The 24,404-nt window shown below is 33.8% G+C and overlaps 1 protein-coding gene across 1 annotated transcript; it reads right to left on the reverse strand.

Moving 5' to 3' along the window:
* Window positions 1–692: 692 nt before the first annotated feature.
* Window positions 693–19,918, reverse strand: LOC149477738 (uncharacterized). Its single transcript, XM_089710344.1, has 12 exons — window positions 19,503–19,918; window positions 13,326–14,007; window positions 12,188–12,361; window positions 11,549–11,666; window positions 10,759–10,947; window positions 10,102–10,242; window positions 5,849–5,985; window positions 5,245–5,384; window positions 3,749–3,899; window positions 2,937–3,076; window positions 2,241–2,339; window positions 693–2,023 (listed from the first exon to the last, which is right to left on the reverse strand). The coding sequence occupies exons 1-12, from the start codon at window positions 19,711–19,713 to the stop codon at window positions 873–875; spliced, it is 3,333 nt and encodes a 1,110-aa protein (XP_089566470.1). The 5' UTR covers window positions 19,714–19,918; the 3' UTR covers window positions 693–872.
* Between the last annotated feature and the right edge of the window lie 4,486 nt (window positions 19,919–24,404).

Consider the following 24,404-nt stretch of genomic DNA (forward strand, 5'->3'; position numbering starts at 1 on the left):
CTCTTATAATTTATTTATTATATCGTCGTCTTCATTAAAACTCTTTTAATCACATTCATAACGCAGTTTTAGAATTAAAATTCGGCCAATTTACGATGTTAAACTTTAAAAATTCAATATAAATGAAATTTATTTTTCTCAGAATAATTATTGTTTTAAATTATAACCAAAAATGTTTTTTACATTACATAGATGTTTTTATTATAACTTTAATGTAGTGTGAACCGATTTTTAATACAGGCGTTTAAAACGCAGTTTTTTTCAACACTATTACATTTACAAACAAAAAATACAATGCTGATAATTCTAAAAACAAAACTTTATTTCTTGAAAATTTCACTTTTATCATCTAAATAAAAAACAAATATCTAAAACTGCGTACTCAACCATATACACTGCCTAGCCTCTCAGAGACTCCTTAACCTATATTTACAAGAAAGTTACACTAATTTCGGTTTAGGCATTTACAGGGTGACGTGGATCGCACAGTGAGGTCTTGAGATCGAATCCTTGCAGTATGAGTGTTTATCGTATGAATTATTTTTTCAAGGCCGATATTATAAAGTAAACAGGCGGATTATTTAATTCCATTTTATAGTAAAAGATTACCAAATATTTTTAAAAGAAAAATAAATTTTAATTTTTTGGACATATTATTTGGTATACATATTTAAAAACATTCAGATTTCTTACAATTTTTTCAAATACATACTTTTAAAAATCTTTATGTGTCTATCAAAACCAAGCCTGACATTCAATAGTTCTCATAAATCGTTCCATTAAAATTTGGCCCCAGTCAAGACTAAATGAATCCCTAACACGTTTGACTTAAGTTTAAAATCACTGAGCGATCCACACAAACACACACACATCTAATCCGGAGGTCGATGAACTATTTGCGGTAACTTTTCACAAGCGAGTTCACTCTTCATCTCTTTCGCACACGCGGGCGCACCGTTCGCCGTCTCTTTCGCACCGTCCACTTTGTCATCTTTAACACTGTTCGTCTTAATGTCTAACGTTTTCGTTTCTTTAGCACTTTCTTTACAAGGCGTTGATTTTGAGTCACTCCTGTCTTTCCCACTATCTCTGTGTTTATCGTGTTTCCTGTCAATCGAGCTTCTGTGTCTGTGTTCTTTCTCTCTTCTGTCAGACTTGTGATGCGACTTGTGTTTCGACGGATACCGCCTGTGGTGCTCGTGCGATTTCTCCGACCTGTCAGATTTCTCCGTCCTGTCGGATCTTTCACTCCTATCCTTCTCTCTCTCCTTGCCGTCAGACCGATTGTCGTTCTTGTCCGTTCTGTCAGACTTGTCTATCCTCTCTCTGTCGTATTTGTCTGACCGTCTGTCGGATTTGTCTTTAGTCCGCTCCCTGTCGGATTTCTCCGACCTATCTTTGTGTTCTCTCTCCGTTCTGGCGTCGGATTTATCTGACGCTTTATCTCTATCGTTACTTCTCACTTCACTCTTATCAGATCTCTCTTTGTCACTTCTCACTTCACTTTTATCCGTCGACTTGTCTTTATCACTAATTCTAACTTCAGATTTATCTGTGGACTTGTCTTTATCACATCTAACTTCAGTTTTCTCAAACTTTTCCGAAGTCCGACCGACTTCACCTCTGTCTGAATTTGTTTTCTCTTCGCTTCTCGGGTCTCTCTTTTCCGGTGTTTTCATTTCTGGTTTCTCGTATTTGATCTCTTTCTCGAGTTTTTCCGCTTTCTCTTTTTCAGTTCTGCTTTCAGTTTTATCCGATTTTTCAGTACTTTTTTCAGACTTGTCGCTCGATCGATCGGATTTCTCCGATCTATGCTTGTCTGAGTCTTTATGTCTGTGAGTGTGTCTGTCCTTCTGTTCAGTCTTGTCGCTTCGGTCGTGTTTATCCGAGCGCCTCTCCGTTTTCTCCTTGTCCAAGCTTTTCCTTACATTCGTAATTTTAAGCGCATCCTTTTCTTTGAACTTCGCGCTAAGCGCTCTCATCTCGATCACGCCGCTTTTGTGTTTTGAGGATTTTTTAGATTCTGCAAATAAAAATACATTTGATTAAAAAATAATAAAATTAAACAGAAAGTTATCATTGGAAATGTGGTGTAATATTTTATTTATTATCTAGTTCTACCAACATTTTCTACCAAGCATGTTTATCTTCATCAAAATCACTTTAAAGCACGTTATTACATTCAAATGGACTAAGCTATACTATTAAACAAATAAATTTAAAAAAAACAAATAAATTACCAGTATGATTGATGACAGGTGCGTCAGGTGGTGGCCGTTCATCCGCCGGTGATGATGCTTCAGATGATGGGTAGTATTGTTTGAGACGGAGATGCCACGCTGCAAAACATTATTATTATAAATACTTTAATATAGTCTGTGTGGCCGCAAAAATTTGTTTAGTTATATTAATGTCTGTTTATTTGAGTACTAGCTGTTCCCCGCGGTTTCACCCGCACTGCTCCGTCTCTGTTGGTCTTAGCGTGATGATAGCCTATAGCCTTCCTCGATAAATGGGCTATCTAACACCGAAATAATTTTTCAAATCGGACCAGTAGTTCCCGAGATTAGCGCGTTCAAACAAACAATCAAACAAACAAACTCTTCAGCTTAATATTATAATATTAGTATAGATTAGTAAAGTTATTTGTTAAAAAATAGTTACACTGATTTTAAAACAATCATCATCATGACATTATGCCAGAATGATACATTATTTTATTGTTTTAACTGTTTCAACTTGACTGAAACAGTGAAGATTAGTGTTTAGTAACAGCTAAAGTGTAATCTAAAGCTAAAGTGTGCTAAGTGTATCCTAATAAAAAATGTTTAGTACTATAATTTATTACATGTTTTCTCTTGTAAGTGATTTAACCACTACCAAAAAAAACGCAATATTTACAAGTTACAACAAAAAAAATTGTATGTATATCTCACCTATCGACGTAACAGCGGAAACGGTTCTAAACTGGTGAATAATATTCCTCGGCAGAAAGTAGATGTCATCCGAACACAGCGGTAGTCGGGAGTATCTCACTCCCTCTCGACGAAGTTGGTTGAGTTTCGCTTCTTCTAACCTAATGGCAGAATATTTGATTAAAATCTTACAAATATAACCAATAAAATATATTTTGAACTAGCGGTCCGCCCCGGCTTCGCCCGTGGTACATGTTTACGTTTTCTCTACATAAGAACCATCCTCGTACTTCAAGGAATATAATAAAAAAATAATTATCGAAATCGGTTCAGCCGTTCTCGAGTTATGCGCTTACCAACACATTTTGCGATTCATTTTTATATTTTGAATGTGTAAAGCAAAATTTTATTCATTTCCTCATATGAAATAAAAATTTCTACCTTTACAGTGTATAACCATAAACCTATTAAATTTGAATGAAATTGATTTGAATTTTTTTGCAACCATAGAAAGTTACAGCATTCCTCAGTGACATAGACCATATTCTGAATTCTGATGTTTTTATTCCGGGCAACCTGGGGTTGGCAGTGGCCCTGCCTTCCAAGCCAGGGGTTGTGGGTTCGATTACCACCCGGGCAAATATTTGTGTGATAAACATAGATGTTTGCTCTGTGTCTGGGTATTAATTATCTAAATAATTATTTATTTAAAATTATGTATGTATATCAGCCATCCGGTTTCCATAACACAAGCGAAAGCTTAGTATGGGATCAGATCGTGCCGTGTGTGAAAATTGTCCTGAAATATTTATTTATTTATATAATATACCGACCAAGTGACGCACTGCGAGATGGGCGGCTCGTACAGATCGAGCTGCAGCAGCTGCACCAGCTTGTTGAAGTCGGCCGCGTGGAAAGCGACCACGTCCTTAGTGATTCTACCACGCTCCTGTTCTTCACCGCATTGGATCGCCTTTAGCACGCCTGGGCACACAAATAATATCGGTTTAAAATCATTATTTTACATGCAACACGCTCGCTGTTAAACTAAAGTTAACTTCACATATATGCTAATGCCAGCTGCTAAATTAAACAGTTAACTTCCCATATACGTTAGATTAAATCAAACATATTATTATTAAACCATTTATTGAACAGAAGAACAAAACATGAAAAAGAACAAAATATAAACATCACTATATATAATATCACTAGAAAAATGTCCACTATAATTTGAACGGAAACTGTTGCGTTTGGTCGCATTGTGAATCAATCAAATCGTCAATGAGAGTACTACGATGGGTACGTCAGCTGTACTGCGGCATGTACAACGGGCTGCACGGCTCAGTGCCAAAAGCACTACGACGCGTACGCCCCATACCACACCTGTAGGTACCATAAAAGGTACGGCTACACAACGATCTGTACGCCTTATTTTACTGCACAGGTACAACAAACTGAGATGCTCGTCGTATTTAACACTAGCTGTGCCCCGCGGTTTTACCCGCGTTGCTCCGCTCCTGTCGGTTTTAGCGTGATTATATATAGCCTATAGCCTTCCTCAATAAATGGGCTATCTAACACCAAAAGAATTTTTCAAATCAGACCAGTAGTTCCTGAGATTATATTATACTAGATTTCCACCTGTGGCTTCGCCCGCGTTTTCAAAGGAAAACCCGCATAGTTCCCATTCCCGTGATAAAACCTATCCTATGTGTTAATCCAAGTTACCCTCTACATGTGTGCTAAATTTCATTGTAATCGGTTCAGTAGTTTATGCTTGACAACCATACATACATACATACAAACCTTTCCTCTTTATAATATGTATTAGTATAGATTAGTATAGTAATAGTAGTATATAATATTATATTTGACGACGCGGTTGGCGCAGTGGTAAAGTAACTGCCTACTGAGCCGACGGTCCCGGGTTCGATCCCGGGTCAGGGCAAATATTTGTGTGATAAACTCAATTATTTGTTCTTGGGTCTGGGTGTTATTATCTATATATGTATTTATTAAATATTATATTTATCGTCGCTTAGTACCCACAACACAAGCCTTAATTGAGCTTACTGTGGGACTAGGTCGATTTGTGTAATAATGTCCTATAATATTTATTTATTTACTAGCGGTCCGCCCCGGCTTCGCCCGTGGTACATATGAAAAATAGATGTTGGCCGATTCTCAGACTTACCCGATATGCACAGAAAATTTCATGAGAATCGGTCCACCCGTTTCGGAGGAGTATGCAGACTAACATTGTGACACGAGAATTTTATATATTAGATTAGCTGTATAATATTAGTATATATCGGGGTGCACGCACCGACGGCGGCGGTGGTGATGCGGTCGAGCCCGTGGCCCACGTGGTCGGCGTGCGCGCGCGTGCGGTCCTCGAACAAGAACTCGCGCGCCTCGCTGTACCGCGGCAGGTACTGCAGGTTGCGTAACTCGTTGATGCCCGTCCTGGAATATAACAATAAAATTAATATTGCAGAGAAAAAATTCGTACAAACATAATCGTAGTCATTGACTGACAATGACTCACGCCTAATTACTTGTTATAATAACTCAGGCCCCGAAATCACAGACACAATAGAAAATCTATTGTGTCGTGGACCGATCGGGCGGGCCGTTCGAGGCTCAATGGGTTAGGAACAATAATTTGACATTTGAAATATACAAATATTATGTTAGTAGTTTGCCTAATGATGAGCACTCCTTGTCAAACCCTTTTTTTTACAACTTAATAAATGACTGTGAAAAATGCTGGCAGCCAAATTTTAACTGACGATGTAATCGATATACATATTATATTCTCAGTTAGTAATTATAAATAAACATACAATTTAGGTTTTAGCAAAAAAAAAACGATGAACGCACTAATATTTCTGCTAAATGAAAACAACTATAACTCAATGTACACTTACCGTCTCTTCTTAATAGGACTCTTGCCGAGTTCAGCGGTGGGCACCAACTGTTCACCCGGCCTGATCCACAGTATGGGTCCGTCGTTCGATTCCTGCGGCTCCATTTCTACCGCAGACATGGGGCCCCAGGGCATCGTCTGTAGAAAAATAATTTATTAAGAACTAGCTTTCCGCCCGCGGCTTCGCCCGCATTTTCAAAGATAAACCCGCATAGTTCCCGTTCCCGTGGGATTTTCGAGATAAAACCTATCCTATGTGTTAATCCAAGTTACCCTCTATATGTGTGCTAAAATTCATTGTAATCGGTTCAGTAGTTTTGCGTGAAATAGTAACAAACATCCATACATCCATACAAACTTTCACATTAATTATAATATTAATAGGATTAACTTAAACCTTGATTAACATAATTTTGTTTGTTATCTGCTTAGTGCCCATATTTCCTTTTTTATATTTATAAAAATACTAGCGACCCGCCCCGGCTTCGCACGGGTGCAATGCTGATACTAAATACACTACAGAAAAACTTTTAACGTTGTATATAAAAACATAGCGGCCCGGCCGGCCGGTACCGCTGCAAACGGTACGTCCCGCAATTTTTAAATCTGTAATATCTTCGAAAATATTCACTTAAATCATACGGTGTAAAGGGCCATATAGATCTATATTAAATGAACAATGTATTCAAGGTATTTAATTGGTTATGGATTAATACTGTATTGGTTTAAATCGCTTCAAAAATTAGCCATTATTTGACGTAAAAAGTAAATGACAAAAAAAGTTATTGTGGGTAATCCATAAGAGATAGACATATGCCATCGCGGACTTTTCTGTAGACCTTTTCAATGTGTACAATACTTAGTACATTATTTTGATAAAACTCGTAGGGTTCAGCCTGCGTTTGCAATGTAAGCGGAAAAAATGTAATTATTTACGACATCACATTAGAAACCTCAAAAATAACAGTACTTCTCCACTATTTAATGGATGTTATCATACATATAAACCTTCCTCTTGAATCACTCTATCTATTAAAAAAAACCGCATCAAAATCCGTTGTGTAGTTTCAAAGATTTAAGCGTACAAAGGGACATAGGGACATAGGGAAATAGGGACAGAGAATGCAGTGGCGTGCCTAGGGTGTAAGGACTGGGCAAGCCCAAATTTTTCAAAATGTTTGATGGGTACCCTTTTCATTAATAAGATACCTACCTAGGTATACTGTGTAATTATGTTCGTTATAAAACTTATAAAAAAACGTGAACATATTAGGTACATACCGAATCAAATCTTTTAAATTTTCACGCGCGCCCGCAAACAGTTGAGTCAAACGTTTATTATTAAAATCGATAAATTATATAAAACTGTATGACATTATATTATGAATAAAATTGTACAGATCATTTATATTCTAATTCAAAACGCCAATCTTTCTGAAGGAAAGATTTTATAACATCGGAATTATAGAAAGTAAGTAGGTGTTTGTTTTAAAATTCAATTACCTAACAGCTACTTACTACTACTACTATGGCAATTTACACTGGGGTAGATCCCTTTAAAAATAATAAAAAGTGCAAAAAAATCGCAGTCGGATGAAACCCATTAGAAAAGAAGGGGAATATGATGAAAATTAAAGGAAAAATAAATTACGGTCAATCCGAGTTCGGGAAGTGGGAGGGGGGAGCTTTTAAGAGAAAAAAATGGTTTCTCTCGATTTCCGACAAAACTACAAGTCCTACGGAAAAAAGTTCAGTGGCAAAGTTGTAGGTAATAAAAAAATCTACAACTTTTGTATTGACAATTTTTCACATAACCTCAAAATTTAGGTGAAAAATTCAAAAAACCAAGTTTTTGGTTTTTTATTTTTAACTACTTCAAAATTTATTTTTTTTCTATGACATTTGGTAGAAACTTGCTTTATTATGTCCCAAATACACTGTAATTTATTTGATTGAAAATATTTATTTTTTCGCCTTATTTTGAATTAATACCAAAAAAACAACCTAATTTTCAATCGAAAAGTCACCCGTCAAAATATCAGCTTTTTTCAAAAACTTTGGGAGCCTTTTATTCATCAAAATCTCTACTTTTATATGGTGTAAAAAAAATAAACCTTACCATAGTAAATGTTCTCAGGAAATGCTTACAAACAGTGTCATAATTAGCTTTTACTAAATCAGGCACACTTCTCGAACTCTATATCTTCTCTTATATCGGCTTTTCGGTAATATTTCAAAAGAAAAAAAATTATCTGTTCTAAGTATAATATTTTACAGCATATTCAAAAGCAAAATGATGTCGATAAAAACATTTCAGGTAGTTTGAGAAGTGTGCCTGATTTAGTAAAAGCTCATTTTCACACTGTTTGTATGCATTTTCTGAGAACATTTACTATGGTAATGTTTATTTTTTTTTACACCATATGAAAGAAGAGATTTCAATGAATAAAAGGCTCCCCAAGTTTTTGAAAAAAGCTGATATTTTGACGGGTGAATTTTCGATTGAAAATTAGGTTGTTTTTTTGGTATTAATTCAAAATAAGGCGAAAAAATAAATATTTTCAGTCAAATAAATTACAGTGTATTTGGGACATAATAAAGCAAGTTTCCACCAAATTTCGTAGAAAAAAAATAAATTTTGAAGTAGATAAAAATAAAAAACCAAAAACTTGGTTTTTTGAATTTTTCATCTAAATTTTGAGGTTATGTGAAAAAATTGTCAATACAAAAGTTGTAGATCTTTTTATTATCTACAACTTTGCCATTGAACTTTTTTCCGTAGGACTTGTAGTTTTGTCGGAAATCAAGAGAAACCATTTTTTTCTCTTAAAAGCTCCCCCCTCCCTTTTCCCGAACTCGGATTGACCGTAATTTATTTTTCCTTTAATTTTCATCATATTCCCCTCCTTTTCTAATGGGTTTCATCCGACTGCGATTTTTTTTTGTTTCAAAAATTATCTACTCTAGTCTAATTATTGATACCTAATACAGAAAGGCGTTCTTGGCCAAATAAATACTTATACGTATTTCTTAATAATTAATACGTACATACCTATGAATACGATTTAACGATGAGAAAGCACGCTCCGTGGAAGAACTACTACCTATTTACTAGCAGGAATCGTAACTACCAAAATATGTGCAAGTTTCAACAGCTGGGGAAAGGCTTCTTCTAAGCAATTCTCATTCATGAAATCGTTCGTAAACATTACAATTAAAATTTCGTTTATGTGACTTGTACTAGTTTCGGTAATGCACAAATCGGGAGTTGGTTTTGATGAAGAAATTAATTGTTTTTCAGTAAAGTTTAATGATTTTACCTTTCCCCCGCTGAGCACAAAGCAAACCACCACAATTTACAACACAATCTGCTGTCGCGACACTTATTTTACAACAAAATTCGAAAAACTTAACCTAAATTACACCGGTATATTCACGCGCTCAAACAAACTATAATTTAACAATAATATTCACGACGTTCGTTCGCGCAATCGTAACTATCTTCACACTGTTAAAGCCGGGCATTTTTTCCCTTAGAAATTGCTATAGAGTTCTATAGCTAGGTATGTATCTACTCCGACGAAATTTCATACGTTAGAAGAGATGAGCGCAAAGCCCGGTAAAAGCCCACGCGTGCAAGCGAGACACCACACTGTTTATAATCCATCCAATTTAGGTTGTAACGTCCAAATAAAAGGTACGACCTTATTCCGATAGGAAGAAGGATGAAATTAAAAAGTTTACTCGAATTCGTCATTATTTTATGCTAGGCGTATTATACATATATTGAATTGTAGGTGAGTTTTCATTGAATTCGGAGCAGATTATGAATTGCTCATTGCGCGCGAATATTCAAACGTGAATATAGTTATTTTTCTGTCTCGTAGCGAATTTCTAAGGCAAGCCGGGCTTTTCGGCTTGTATGAACGTACCGCCACTGAGAGAATGCGACTTTGTTTTATACTATGTAGTGATGTTCGTTTATTCAGGAAATAAAAAGTATAATTTTTTTTTCTGTTAATAAATATATTGTCTATTATTATTACCCGTTAAGTTAATTGTACCCGTAAGTTGATGATATTGGTATATAAAAAATTTAAATATAATGTTTCAGAAAATTGTACCTTCCGTGATTTTGTTCTTAAACTCCATTTACTATATATTTTATTGTTTTCCAACTGAACATTCTACCCAAACGGTCTTCTAACATTCCCAACCAACCAAAAAAACATCATAAATCAAACAAAAACCTACCAAATTAAGAAACGGACACTCAGCAAGCATGGTCAGCATATCCGGGAAGTAACCCCCGACCTCCTCGTGTACTGTGCCCACTAAAGAGATCTGGTGTAAGGGTCCACTACGAAACGTGCCCGCTGCGTAGCTTTGTTGAACCTGAGAATCAACGGTTTCTTTGAGAAAACTTTAACGGCGTTGGGTATAAAATCTTAAACTCGCGTCAGGACACGTGGCCTGATCGAAAAAGCGTAAGACGGATGTTTTTTTTTTAACCTTTATATTCCATGCGTAAGACGGATACCATTCCAAAATATCAAACATGCTGAATGTTAATAATCAAGTTTTCACTTCTGCCGGCACTCCCGGAGTGCAACCCGTCTTTTTTTTATTTAAGTATAATAATTACTGTAATATGTTATGTAGTTAGATAAAGTTAATTTAGTGGAGTGAGTATAGACAAAATACTTGAAGAAAACAGTGATTAATTAAAAAAAAATATTTTTATCAGGGGATTTATATTATGAGTGTTTAATGTAATTGTGTATATTTCCAGTTTTATTTTTAAATAGTTGTATCATTTTACTCATTAGGTAAAGTGTTTTTTATATCAGTTTAAAGGTTGATATCTGTAAGTTACACTTAACGATTAAACCTGGTATAAATGGAACTCACCTGCTGATAATATCGACTAATCGTGGTGGTCTCTATATCCGAGGCCCGTGCCAGTACTCCAGCCTTCACCGTGAGGGTGGGATGCCTTTCAGCCAGGTACTTCAGCAGACAGGGTAAACGGGCAGCAGCCCCCCGGACTACACCGCAGACAAAGTTGGCCCAACCATCGCTGTCTTCTGAGAACACCAACTGGAAAAAAACAAAACATTTTAATAAATTGTATGTCAAATTATTGCAAAATTAGTTAAATGGAACAAAAAAATTGGTTGTCTGTAAAGTCGGTTTACTGACGATAGTTGAACGTGAACGTCCGATTGTGCTTCTTTATCGCTCGTTCCGCGCTCTCGCTTGCACTTCAAGCCTTACATGGAACGCCTCAGAGCGAGGTAACGCCGCATGAGTCATGTTTCTTCGTGCGTGCAGCCGGCTATATCGAATTATAAGACGTTGTCACGTCAAAATAGGCAGATGTTGTACTTGAACTTTTAAATAGGTACACAAAAGATGTTAAAACAGTAATTTCTCACTATCATGTTCCGCTATGAATTAATGGAAAGTAAAATAAATTATCAATGATATATGTTTAAAGAAATAAATAAGAACTATTGCAAAAGGCAAACCAAAAATAAATTACACTCTGAAAAGATGTTTGGCAGTTACAGTTTTGAATTTTAGTAAATAGATAACAAAATGAATTGTCCATCTACAACATAACATATAAGTTTTGAATTTTAGTAAATAGATAACAAAATGAATTATCCATCCATAACATATTATAACAAAATAATACCTTAAGAAATTCCTTAGCAAGTATCTCCTGTTGCGTCAAACTGAGCATATCGACGTCGTTCTGATGCAAGTAGACGACACTAGCGCCGCCGTTCGGATGTGTCTCGACCCGCATTAGCCTGGAAAACAAACATTTTGTTAGAGTTATGATTCGCTTTTCGTGGTTATGTTTCATTATTCCCTGAAATTTCATATGAAAATTGTCAAAACTTCTCTGATGGAAAACAGAGAAGAAACATCATTCAAAAAATTAAAAGGCGATTAACTTACTAATCTTTACAGTTATTGTAAGTTGTTACGACTCTTAGAAAATATTTCTTTACATAGTATTATTTTAAGTTAATTTTCTGTAGAAAAAGTGAGTGACTGCTGTCTCAAGTGCGATCTGAATAATCCAACGTACCTATGATACGTTCCTCCAATAACACATGGGTACTGTACGATTCAAACTTAATGGCGGCTCGGAACATCGTACGATCCAATGCAGAAATCAATTTGCACCTGCACGTACTTAGCTTCCGAACCGCCATTAAGCTTAAATCGAACTGTAGAACTGCACGTCAATCGAAAAGGACTGGCCACGCGGGCGCCGCCAACAATGTTGGTACGAGAGCGATCTGTAAGTAATAACCCGACCCACCTATGATACTTGAGCTCCTTCATGTGCACGCTGGTGGCGGCCAGCGGCCCCCAGCCGGGTGCCGCAGGTGCGGCCTGTGCGGCGCGCTCGCGGCGGCACTGCACGCCGATCGAGCAGCGTTTGATGCGCGCACGCCGACGGCACTGCTGGCACGAGTGCCGCGATGAATGTGATCTGGGTGTAATAATAAAACCGTATCTTAACTGATGTTGATGTGATAGATTTTATAACGACGACGACGACAACGATCTGATTCATCATTAAGTTTCATTCAATTGGTCAATAATGGGGAATAACAAACTCAAAAATTACTTAGCATATTCAAAAAAAAATGGTATGTAATTCCTAATGTATTAGGAAGCTCAATTTATATTATATAACGAGTAACATAAACCGTATTTTATAATTTTTGTATTTATAAGGCTTCACCAAACAAGACCAGGTAAAACGCTGTGTACTAAAAAATGAATTAAGGTTAAGTGAATTTAGAATTTGGAGCTTGGAAAAAGAATAGAAGAGTGAAATTCATCTTTAAAATATGATATGGTTCAAATATGTGCTGAAATAGATATTTACGGTTAGTATAAGTGTAGGTACATATTGCTAGACTGGAACTCATATGAAATAGATTAAGTTTAACATTATCTTTGGCTAAATAATACAATCTATATTCAACATTATAAAGCTGATGAGTATGTTTAGTTATAGGGTTGACCGTGTTAATCTCAGGAACTACATATTTGTTTGAATAGAAAAATTATTTATAATAAGTTAGATAGTCTGTTCATCTAGGAAGTCTATGGGCCTATGGGCATAACTATATTATAACATAGCACTACAACTAAAAACAGCAATGAAAACTTGCAAACTTTATTTTACAAGCAAAGTTGCATAGAACAGATTGTCTAAAACTATTGTTAAACTTGTGTTTAAATTTTATACATTATTTTTTAGTAAGTAGACTTTAGTAATAAGGAATAAGAATAACACTTCAGTGTTAGATAAGCCCATTTATCAAGGAAGGCTATAGAGTATAGGCTATATATATCATTACGCTAAGACCAACAGGAGCAGAGCCACGCGGGTGAAATCGCGAAGCGCAGCTCGTTACTTATACTTAAAATTAAAGCTAACTCACCTATCTTTATCCTTGTCCTTATCCCTCTCTCTGTCTCGATCTCTCTCTTTATCCCTTTCAATTTTCACTTTCACATCACTTTGCACTTTATCCATTTCAACCTTAACACTTCTATTAATCCCTTGATACACTTGCGGCGACGTTGCGCGCTCCTGCTTAATTTTCAACGGCAACTCCAAATTACCATAGCACGGTAACTGTCTTCTCGGCGCCGTTTGAAACTTAATTGCCTTTAAGGATAAATTGAAATGAGTGGACAGTCTTCTTGAACTAGTACCTTCTAGAAGCACATTCGCTCTTGTTACTCTCGGATACTTATATCTGTACATAGCGTGTTGGAAGTGAGCGTTGATTATTCGCAACTGCCTAGACACTGACGAATAGATTCTCTTCGTGATGTCATCGCGTGGTATGGTATTAGATAGCTGGGTTTGTTTCCACGACGCGTTGATACCGCCAATGTAGTCAAGCAATGGTTGGGTAACATCCACGCTATTCCCATCAAATAGTAATGGGTTCTGCATGGGTGGTGACTTCTGTAGTATGTTGACAGTGAGGATGGATGTGTCTCCGAATCCTCCAGAGTCGAAGACTGGCCATATCTTGCTTAGTTTCGATGGACGTGTGTTTTCCCCCCATACGCAGAGCTCACTTGAATCAGTGCTGAGCTTGCGTTTTCTCTCTGAAATTAATGAATAATAGATTATTGAGACAAGTTTCAGTAATATCTTTAGTAATAAAAATAAATGCAAAAATATTTTATTTTGTTCCTATGTCTTTCTTTAACATTGCAATGGAGTGAATTTATGATATGACTTTTTTGTTCTGGAAATGGTTAGGAGGCTAGACAGTAACAAAGGCTATTTTTTTACTGTAGTGGAACATCTTATTTCCATGTAAATTTTTTTGACTACATGGTCATATAAATTTACATTACAGTTGCGGTTAGGAACCTAATACAATATATTTGAAAAATAAAATTCCTTATTTACAAATATCAAAATTCGTAAGTAATATGGTGGCCCTCTGTGCTGGTATAGTAATAACTCATAAGTTTTAGTTTAAAAGTTCTGTTTGTATGCCATATATTTATTTATTTATTTATCACAAAAATAAAATTTAATAAACATCAATAGGTAATAAAACACTAAACTTTAAACATGTTATGAAGTAAAAAAGAACTTTACATCTGCTTTCATAGAAGTGAATAAATAATTTGGAAAATCCAAAAGTGCACGCCTCATAATTTTTTTTTAATAAATATTTATTAATTATTATTTTTGTTTATTTAATAACAATTAAACCACATCGAATCAGACCCTGAAAAATGAAAGGGTTCTATTCCTGAGCATACTCAAGCGTAAGAGAAAAAAAAAAGACTCGATTAGTAAAGTATTTCGGTCGCTATCGTGTTAACAAGAAAAAGGATCCGCACATACAGACACACGGTCGTCCAAGACAGAACTTTTTTAAACTGTTTTTTAACTAGTTTAAATAACAAATATGACATCAAAAATATCATGAACGTTAAAAATAGTGTTTTTTCTTAATATGTGTGTGTATGTATTATCTTACAAGTGCAATGTATGATACATAAAGACATTTTAAGTTTGAAAAATCAGATGTTTTGCGCGAAGTGACAGTAGTACCCACCTCAACGCTTCGCTTATGAGGCGTGCAATAGCCCAAATGAATGAATTTGTAATAGACATTTTACGTATTTATTAGTATTATTTAACTTGGTGTTTTTATCTTCTTCTTCTTCTTCTTATACATATATAAAAATGAATCGCAAAATGTGTTGGTAAGCGCTTCACTCGAGAACGGCTGAACCGATTTCGATAATTCTTTTTTTAATATATTCCTTGAAGTACGAGGATGGTTTTTATGTAGAGAAAACGTAAATATTATGTACCACGGGCGAAGCCGGGGCGGACCGCTAGTAATCTATATAAAAGATAAAACTTCTTTTGAAATTGATCTCATTAAATTACATATCAGTTTGAAATATAGTTGTCAGAGTATATTTTATTTTTTGCCTATACCTTATACAAAATGATTCATTTCAAAGTTATTATTATCCAAACATTCTATGATTGATTTTTATATGATGAACAGCTGTACAATTATTTAACAATTTGGCTTCAGTTATTTAATTAACATCATTATTGAATTGAATATAATACAAAAATGAAACCCGTTTCGCGTTGTCACGGCATCACGTGCGAACGGCTGAACCAATTTCGATAATTCTTTATTTTTTATATTCCTTGAAGTACGAGGATGGTTCTTATGTAGAGAAAACGTAAATATGTACCACGAGCGAAGCCGGGGCGGACCGCTAGTTGAATATAAAGTTGTAAATAAATACGGGAACTATATTTTCTATCACCAAAATTTATATTTATCATCAAGTTGTATCACCTAATAAATAGATCTATCACCACGAAATATTTTCGTTCTCAGATAAACAGAAATTGTTCCCAGGTATGAATTATCAAATTAATGTTAATATATGTGTAAAATAAGAGATCGATAACCAATAAAATTATATTGCACTAGCGGTCCGCCCCGGCTTCGCCCGTGGTACATGTTTACGTTTTCTCTACATAAAAACCATCCTCGTACTTCAAGGAATATAATAAAAAAAGAATTATCGAAATCGGTTCAGCCGTTCTCGAGTTATGCGCTTACCAACACATTTTGCGATTCATTTTTATATATAAGATTACATGAATATAAACTTCGTTCTTTTAATAACAGTTTTGTTACTTAAATAATAGCTCTGTGCTCAGAATGGTAGATCTGTCACCAAATAAATCGATTATCGATCCCTGACTGCGACTCCTTTTTATTTGATATTTTGTCACCAATACAGTAGTAACATTTTATTTCGTTCAGATATTAAATTAATAGTATTCGCTACCAATTTAATACATCAATTTATAATTTTAATGAAAAAATGATCAAAGGGGCGGAGACAAATTGGCGCGCTTTAAAAATTGATTATTTTAACTTTAATTAAGTGTTTTATCTACAATTATGCTAGCCATAAGCCAGCTATTAAACCAGAGCTGATTATTCAGTGGTAATATTCAAACAATAAATATTGATTATTTTGACTTTAATAATTGTTTTATTTACTACTCTGCTAAAATTTTTATTTAAATATAATTTATACTACCAGTGGAAATTTAGAACCTTGGGAGTCTAGTTAAGTAGCAGAATCTTTTGGTTGAAACGATGATGACAACCCTAATTTTTTATTTGAACTTAATGCAATTTTCTAGTAACATAATATGATTTATTGGTGATCTCTTTAAATTAGTTTGCTTAAATACTTATTAGGACACACCTATTATAATACATACAAAAACATTTATTTGGTACTAGACCTTATATCTCAGGATTTTAGGTTATTTATTGTGGAACTGATTTGCATTGTATGGTGACTACATTTTGGTGACAGATCTACTATTTTGAGGACAAACGGCAAACCCTATTATTTAAGAAACACAAAACTAATTAAATTGGTGATAGCTTAAATGATACCCAATAAATACTACAAAAGTAATATTTTAATATTATTTATCAAGTACAAAACTTTATTCTTAATTATAGATGTGGTTTTAGAAAATATAAAAATGAAGTTAATATTGTAAAATGCTGCATACTGAACTATACAATACTTTCTACTTAATAATGATTGAAAAGTTTGTGAAGTTTTATATAAAAATTTGAACAGATACTGATACTACAGAGGAATTTTAACATCCCTAAACTAGTTATTAATAATAATTATATACCTACAGGAACAGGAAAGTTTTGTCAGTTTGTGAAGATTTAAGGCAAAAATTATTTTGCATCAGGAAGCATCTTTACTATTCACAACATATAAACGTAAATTTTATTATTCTCTATAGATATTACAAAATAACATTGTCTTCACAATTTAACATATCAATAAACACTATGCTTATTTATTTTTAGCATTTCTGTTGTTATATTCTTCACATCACCTATGGTGTCAAGGCAAATCTATAATAAGACCTAGTTTGCAATAAGTTTCAACTCAACTATTGTATTATTACAAAGGATTAGTATTTTAGCATGTTTTTCAATACAACATCTTGATATAGGCTAGTTCAAATAAGTTTAAGGTTGAAACATAAATAATATTTATTGTAGTAAACAATGCTATTATTAGAATATTCTGTTGTATTGTGCACTATCAACCTCTTCCTATGTGAAAGTTTGTATGGATGTTTGTTACTCTTTCACGCAAAAACTACTGAACCGATTACAATGAATTTTAGCACACATATCGAGGGTAACTTGGATTAACACATAGGATAGGTTTTATCCCGGAAATCCCACGGGAACGGGAACTATGCAGGTTTATCTTTGAAAATGCGGGCGAAGCCGCAGGCGGAAAGCTAGTGATGTTATAAACCTTGACGGATGTTTAAAAGACACACTTTTAGTAATAAAGCTACCCTTTTTTGTGTAGTGTGTTGTTAATAAGTGTTTGTGTCTAATAGTATTGTTTGTTTTTCTTTCAGTCTTAAAAAGTGTTTTCATTCATTTTTATTAAATTAAATATGTACATAACAATAAAATTATGATCACATGGATTAAAAGACGTCTAAAAATTTCCTCAATTTACAATATATAGTGGAATTTGTTTTCAAGTGATGAAAAAAGAAGTTTAAAAAATTATTGTTACTAATTGCAAATAATAATGAATTTCAAAGTAATACAAATACAATATAGGTGATCATTTTAAATGTTAAAACATTGTAAAACATTAAGGACAAAAATCTACATTTTTTCTAATTTAATATAAACCAAATGTTACATGTTATGGAGCCATACATATTTGGTGCAAAACTACTAAACTAATTTGAGAAAAATCACTTAACCCATTGACCACCGAGCGGCCCGATCGGGCCGAGACACAATAGATTTTCTATTGTGTCTGTGATCCGAGGACTGACGGATTAAGGAGATAAATATTGTGGTCTTTTTAACATTAAACCAAAACAAACAAGAACCCCCAATGTAGAAATTAGGTACTTTCCTAGCTGCAAGTATATCTTGAACTAAAATTAAATAGTTTTTAAATTATTTAAATTACTTGATAAACATTACTTACTAGTATTAGTTGTACTTTCAATTATAAGATTGTTATTTACGGAGAGGATTATTCACATAGTCAGCTTGAGTTTTAAGTCATATAGGTACCTAATTTTAAATCAAATGTAGTAGCAAATTTTGTTTATTTGATTTATGGACATCAAATATAAAAACACATATTGCTTATAGTTAATAGGAAATAATAATAATTATAAATGGTATTGGCATAAGTGATGTCTTTAGTCGCTTATATCATAAGATCAGCAACCAATGAATGATTGAAAAACTTAATATGATACTAAGTTTGAACTATAACTTAAACTTACAAAGCTGTATGTTATAGTTGCAGGGCAGTCAGTCACTTAAAATAAAATTTTGTTTCGGACAAAATACCTCAAATGTAGGGGGGTCAAGTGTGACACCCAGATATCTCAAGCTAGTGGCTCTTTCAAGACTCATACAATTGCATTGAACACAAGGGTCGCTCCTGAGACAATCGTGTGCGGATATGTTGAAACTTGAGGGGGGCAAAGAAGAAAGTTTGGGGGCAAAAGTTATGTATTTACTTTTTACAATATTTAGGGTAAGAAGGTTTTGTCGGAGCCACGCTTGAATAATTTTTAGGGCATTTTCAGCTACACTACGAACCTCCTCCCAAGTTCGGGCACTCTTAAAAATGCTTATCTTAAAAATTAGAACACAAATGAAGTGAAATAGTAAATAGAAAGTAGAGTCTTGTAACAAGGTCAGTGTTGCAATATAATCATATTTCATGGTAACAGACAGATACATAACAAAATATCGTATAGATTTAGTGAAGAACTGAGAATTTAACTATTATGGATATTCAAAACGAAGCAAATATGCACCAAATGTTTATAAACAGCAGTGACCTCCATTACAATGATGTAACTTTGATTAAGATAGGTTAACAGTTTTCCCACCAAAACGTTTGAGAGGCTGAAATTAACGTATTGGAAAAGATAGTGTGTTATAAGCTATCAAAATAATACACTTATACATCAATTTAACTATGCATACCTTTGAATTCTCTAGATGTTGCGTGTTTCAAATTAGTTGGCACACTTGGATCGTATCCCAATTTCGAAAGTTTTCGATAAGCGTGACTCATTCGACGACGCTTGCCTCCTTCACCGGCATCAAACTTGCTCTTTTCACTGGTTTCATAGTCACCAAAGTCATGTATTTCATCAACTTTTACATTGGATTGTAAAGAATCATTCGACGCCATTGTTTCACACTAAACGGTGAAATGACGACGAAACAGACACTAAACTTCAATATAACATTATGGAAACTGATTTATTCAATATCACATAAACAGTTACACATAAAAAGCCGCAATTAAATTAGAAATACAATTGTATTGAATATAAAACAAGTTGAGACGCCATTTACTTTGCTGCCTCGAAGTTTTTTTTTTGTTGGCTATATTTTGTGAACGTGTTTTGTTGCCATATATTAATCGTAGGTGAATCGCAGTAAGCAAAGGAAACTTAGCAAACAGCCATGCCATTTGTAATCTAAACTATTTTAAGTGTATGCTAATAATATTATTATTTCAAAATTATTATCATTAAAACAATACAAAAAACACATTGTTTTCTCATAAAATAAAATATTGTATAAAATTTCCAACTGTACAATATCATCATGGCAATAAAGATAATTGTTTATGAACTAAAATGAACCGTTTTGTGTAGATACTTGTGTAAAAATGTAAATTACATTTTCTCATATAATTCTCTCTTATTTATTTTTATGATTTATTTTATCGATGAAAAATTCAAACTAAAATATATTTTCAACGCCATCTGTAATAATCACGTCGTAGTCATAAGTCATAACTTTTACTCTTAGCTTTTACTAAATGCTAACGTTAGATGACGCTTTAATAAAACTTCTATGGTGGACGTGAACCTAGTATAATTTATAGTGTCCGACCGAACTTTCGGTTTCGGTTTCGGTTTCGGCCGAGTTTCGGCCAAAAATCAAGTTTCGGCCGCAGTTTCGGTTTCGGCCAAAATCGGCCGAAACTTTTGCCGAAACCGAAACTTATTTCGCAAGTTCAGTGAACTTAGTTCACACACGTTCACGCTCGCCTAACTTCGTTTTCCTCGGCAACGCTGTGACGGACGCTGTCAAAGCGTTAGTTGACCCACGCTGGTGGAAACAATTTTTGATTATCTATGTTGAGATTGGAACTGGGTGTAATAGTAATTAATAATTATTATTTTTATATAAGAGGTACCTATTAAAAGAGACTGATTATTCTTCTAAGTACAAATACCAATCCAAAGTACCTATTAAAGACTCTTTAATAAAGAGAAAGATCTCAAAATACCAAAACTTAGTATTTAAAGTAACAGTAATAATTACTGATTTGATTTGGATGACTGATTTTACTGAGAACTTAATTCGAAAAAATAATAAAAATTAAAATTGTTATTATTAATATTTTAAAAATATTATTTTTTTTAGTTTATATTTTAAATAAATGATTACAACAAATTTAATGTACTGTGTTTTCATTTCATGCCCTGATTAAGGCAAAATAATAGGTAAAATGCACCAAAGTTCAGTATTTTTAGAAATTTCATACTTGACCACGTGAGTTTCGGTTTCGGTTTCGGTTTCGGCCGAAACTGAAGCCACGGCCGAACATTCGGTTTCGGTTTCGGTTTCGGCCTGGAAACCAGTTTCGGTCGGACACTAATAATTTACAAGGTATTAAATATTTAATTTTCAATAATGAGAAAGAAAACTTACAGGCACTGACGTACGCCATTGTAATTAAATATGTATTATTATACATAATAATAAATATGTATAATTATACATGATAAAACACGATCAATGAACAAGAAAATGTGTACCCACAGTACCTAATTATTACCAAGTACCTTATACCATAGACCCCTGTTTATATTTCAAATACATAGTTAATTCAAATATTAATGTATCATTGTGATAATATTGCTACATAATTGCATAAATTATAATTCTTTTACTTTTCGAGCGTCGCGCGTCGCTCCGGGAGAATAAATTTGTCAATTCTTTATGAACTGATTTGATTGTGTACACAAGGCCTTAGAGCTAAAATAAATAAAAACCAACGACGATTTTTACGACAAGACACAATTATTGTAAAAATTGTGTACATTGGCGGCTTTATTTGAACCTGTAGTTTTAAATATAAAACATAGCGAGTAGTGTATAATGTAAATTTTTACTTTCGATATATTCGTTATGCCGCTCTCTATCTCACGAATTCATAACACCGGTTACACGTGTGCTAATTTTTTATGGATAGTATTTAAAATACGCCTACAATCACAATAGACATATCAACACGTAAACCGGTAAACGATTCATAGGCAAGGCGTGATTTTCGTTGTGAAATATTGCTCCGGTGTATATTAGACCACCATCCATCACCACTGAATTATTTATTATTAATTTACTCTCAACTAGTAACGGCTTTGCTGTGTCTTGCTCTAAAACAATGAAACCTTGATGAAACGGTGTCTCGAATATTAATAAAAAAATATATATTTTTGGTCTATGGTGGTTTAGTTTTTTATTATTGTTTATATGTTTCCGTTAACGTTTTTCTTTTATGGCAATAAGTTTGAAGTAGGTATTTAAGTATGATTTTTTTACCTTTTTAATTATTAAAAAAAAGGTATTTGTAATTTGGCGCCTTGGCGGCATTATCCTAGTTTGAATATATTTTGAAATTTTTTATTATGAGTAGGCTTAGTAGGTACTGAAAAAAGTCTGATGTTATTTTAATCCTTAATTAATTGGCACGTGTTTATTTTTAACCGACCTACTTAATTTCTAATATGCGATTTATTCATTTTTAAGGTTCCGTACAAGGAGGGTTATTAAATGTTAACTGATTTGTTTCTCATTTAATACCTTTTAGTGGCTTATACATGCGCTAATAACCTTGACCATACTTGACGGATCTCAAACCTCTCCCGCTGCACCTTCTTTTTTCCTCGCATTTTGTATTTAAAAAGATACCAATCAGTGAAACAAAAAATCCACGTCAGGGACTGTTGTGTAACTGATAATTTATTAAACATAAAATTTTCAGAGCTCTAAGTCAGCAGGTTACGAAGTTTATAGAGTATTTGCGGAAAAATCGATGACCACGGCACATTTTTTTTCTAGAAATCTATTAACTTTGGAAAAAAGTCCTCGCGAGCAATTAAAGATCAAAGACCATCCTATTTTATATATTTTTTTCGGTAGTGTGCTTTATGTTGTACCAGACTTTATAGAGGTTGAACATAGTCGAAATTGCCGGGTAACGCCTTAATGGTAGAAACTAGAAAGAGATAAAAGCAAGCCGAAAAAGGAGTCATCTATTTGTAGGTAACTATAATATTTTTTATTCTGCTATTTTTAACGTATAACTTTTTAACAGTAAATACAAGTAGGTACATAGTATAAGAGTTGGTAATAAGTATTAAACAAAATATAATACGAGTGTATTGTGATTAATAAATACATTAACATGGAAACTCCGTAGGCATATAATATAAACTCTATTACGTAAGGAGGCCGTAAATTCATACTCATTAGAATACGGACAACGGACTTACCAAAATGTATACTTATTTATATGCAATAGGTACGATACGACCGCGACTGGCCGATTGACCGTGAATTGTTAGCGAATTTTGATGTTTATACTTAGCAAATGCGATAAATAAATTTGCTTAGATAATATTTAAATCGTGATCTGTTTTGAATTTGTTTTAACTAGCATAATAGAGGCGTGTTCGCGATGGTTTTGTATGATACTAGCTTTCCGCCCGCGGCTTCGCCCGCTTTGTCTAAAACATAATAAATTAAGTATATACTAAAACCTTCCTCTTGAATCACTCTATCTATTTAAAAAAAACCGCATCAAAATCCGTTGCGTAGTTTTAAAGATTTAAGCATACATAGGGACATAGGGACAGAGAAAGCGACTTTGTTTTATACTATGTAGTGATGATTATTACCTAATTGCTAAGAAAATCTGGTTTTATTTGGTGTTTGATATGGAATTGTAAAAATTCATGGAATACCTAGTTGTTAATATGTGAAAAATAGTAAAAATGCAGTTTATCAAAATTTTTCTTGTCTGCCTATGCTTTTTACGTTTTGCGAACACAAAATGTAAAGCAACTTGAAGAAGACTTGTGACTTGTTAAATTTATTTAAAAAAGCCAAATGTCACGAAATTTTATTTAATAAATAATACCAATTACACTTTGATTTTTGAAACTTAATTTACTAAATTGCGCTATACTGTAACTTGAAATTTCGTTGCATTATTAGCAAGCGCGGATCCAGGGGGGGGGGTCACGGGGTCATGACCCCCCCCTGGGCTAGGTCCACGACCTAAGTGGACCACTTATTTAATATTAACTTTTTTAAATTAACAAATTAATACTGTTCAATATGATGTTTTTATTGAATTTTGAGACATAAAAGTAATATAGAACAATGAAATCAATTACAAACGGTAACGGAAGAGACTATAACAAACATTATAGAAAAAGTTTATTAGGGTCCACCTGTGGTCGTAATTTAAGGACAAATAACAGGTTTTTCGATTTAAAAAAAAAACTATAACTGCGGAATAAAGTGTAATGGTAAAGTTGTATGTAATTAATTTTTTTTCTACAACTTTTGCTGTTACACTTTTCACACAAAACCTCAAATATCGAAATATCCCAGTTCGTGGATAAGACATAAAATAGCAATTTTTTTTTCAAATGAACACTATAAAATACAGTCAAATTACAACAAAAAATCGGCCAAGTGCGACTCGGACTCGCGCACCGAGGACTCCGAGCAAACATATTTTTTCATTATGTTGTATCTTACAATTTTGTTTAAAGGATTTTTTTCTTTATC

Source organism: Colias philodice, chromosome 24 (assembly GCF_061535455.1).
Source record: "Colias philodice isolate Cphi_HAF_F1 chromosome 24, ilColPhil1 Martin Lab GWU primary, whole genome shotgun sequence".
NCBI classification, from domain to species: domain Eukaryota; kingdom Metazoa; phylum Arthropoda; class Insecta; order Lepidoptera; family Pieridae; genus Colias; species Colias philodice.

What these genes read in the sequence shown, in the direction of transcription:
- LOC149477738 (XM_089710344.1), bottom strand. Translation starts at nt 19,713, where the DNA reads ATGGCGTCGAATGATTCTTTACAATCCAATGTAAAAGTTGATGAAATA. An exon ending in TTGCTAAGGAATTTCTTAAG is followed by an intron (nt 10,948 to 11,548) that starts GTATTATTTTGT and finishes GTTTTTTTCCAG; the next exon opens with TTGGTGTTCTCAGAAGACAG. An exon ending in AGTCCTATTAAGAAGAGACG is followed by an intron (nt 5,385 to 5,848) that starts GTAAGTGTACAT and finishes GTTATATTCCAG; the next exon opens with GACGGGCATCAACGAGTTAC.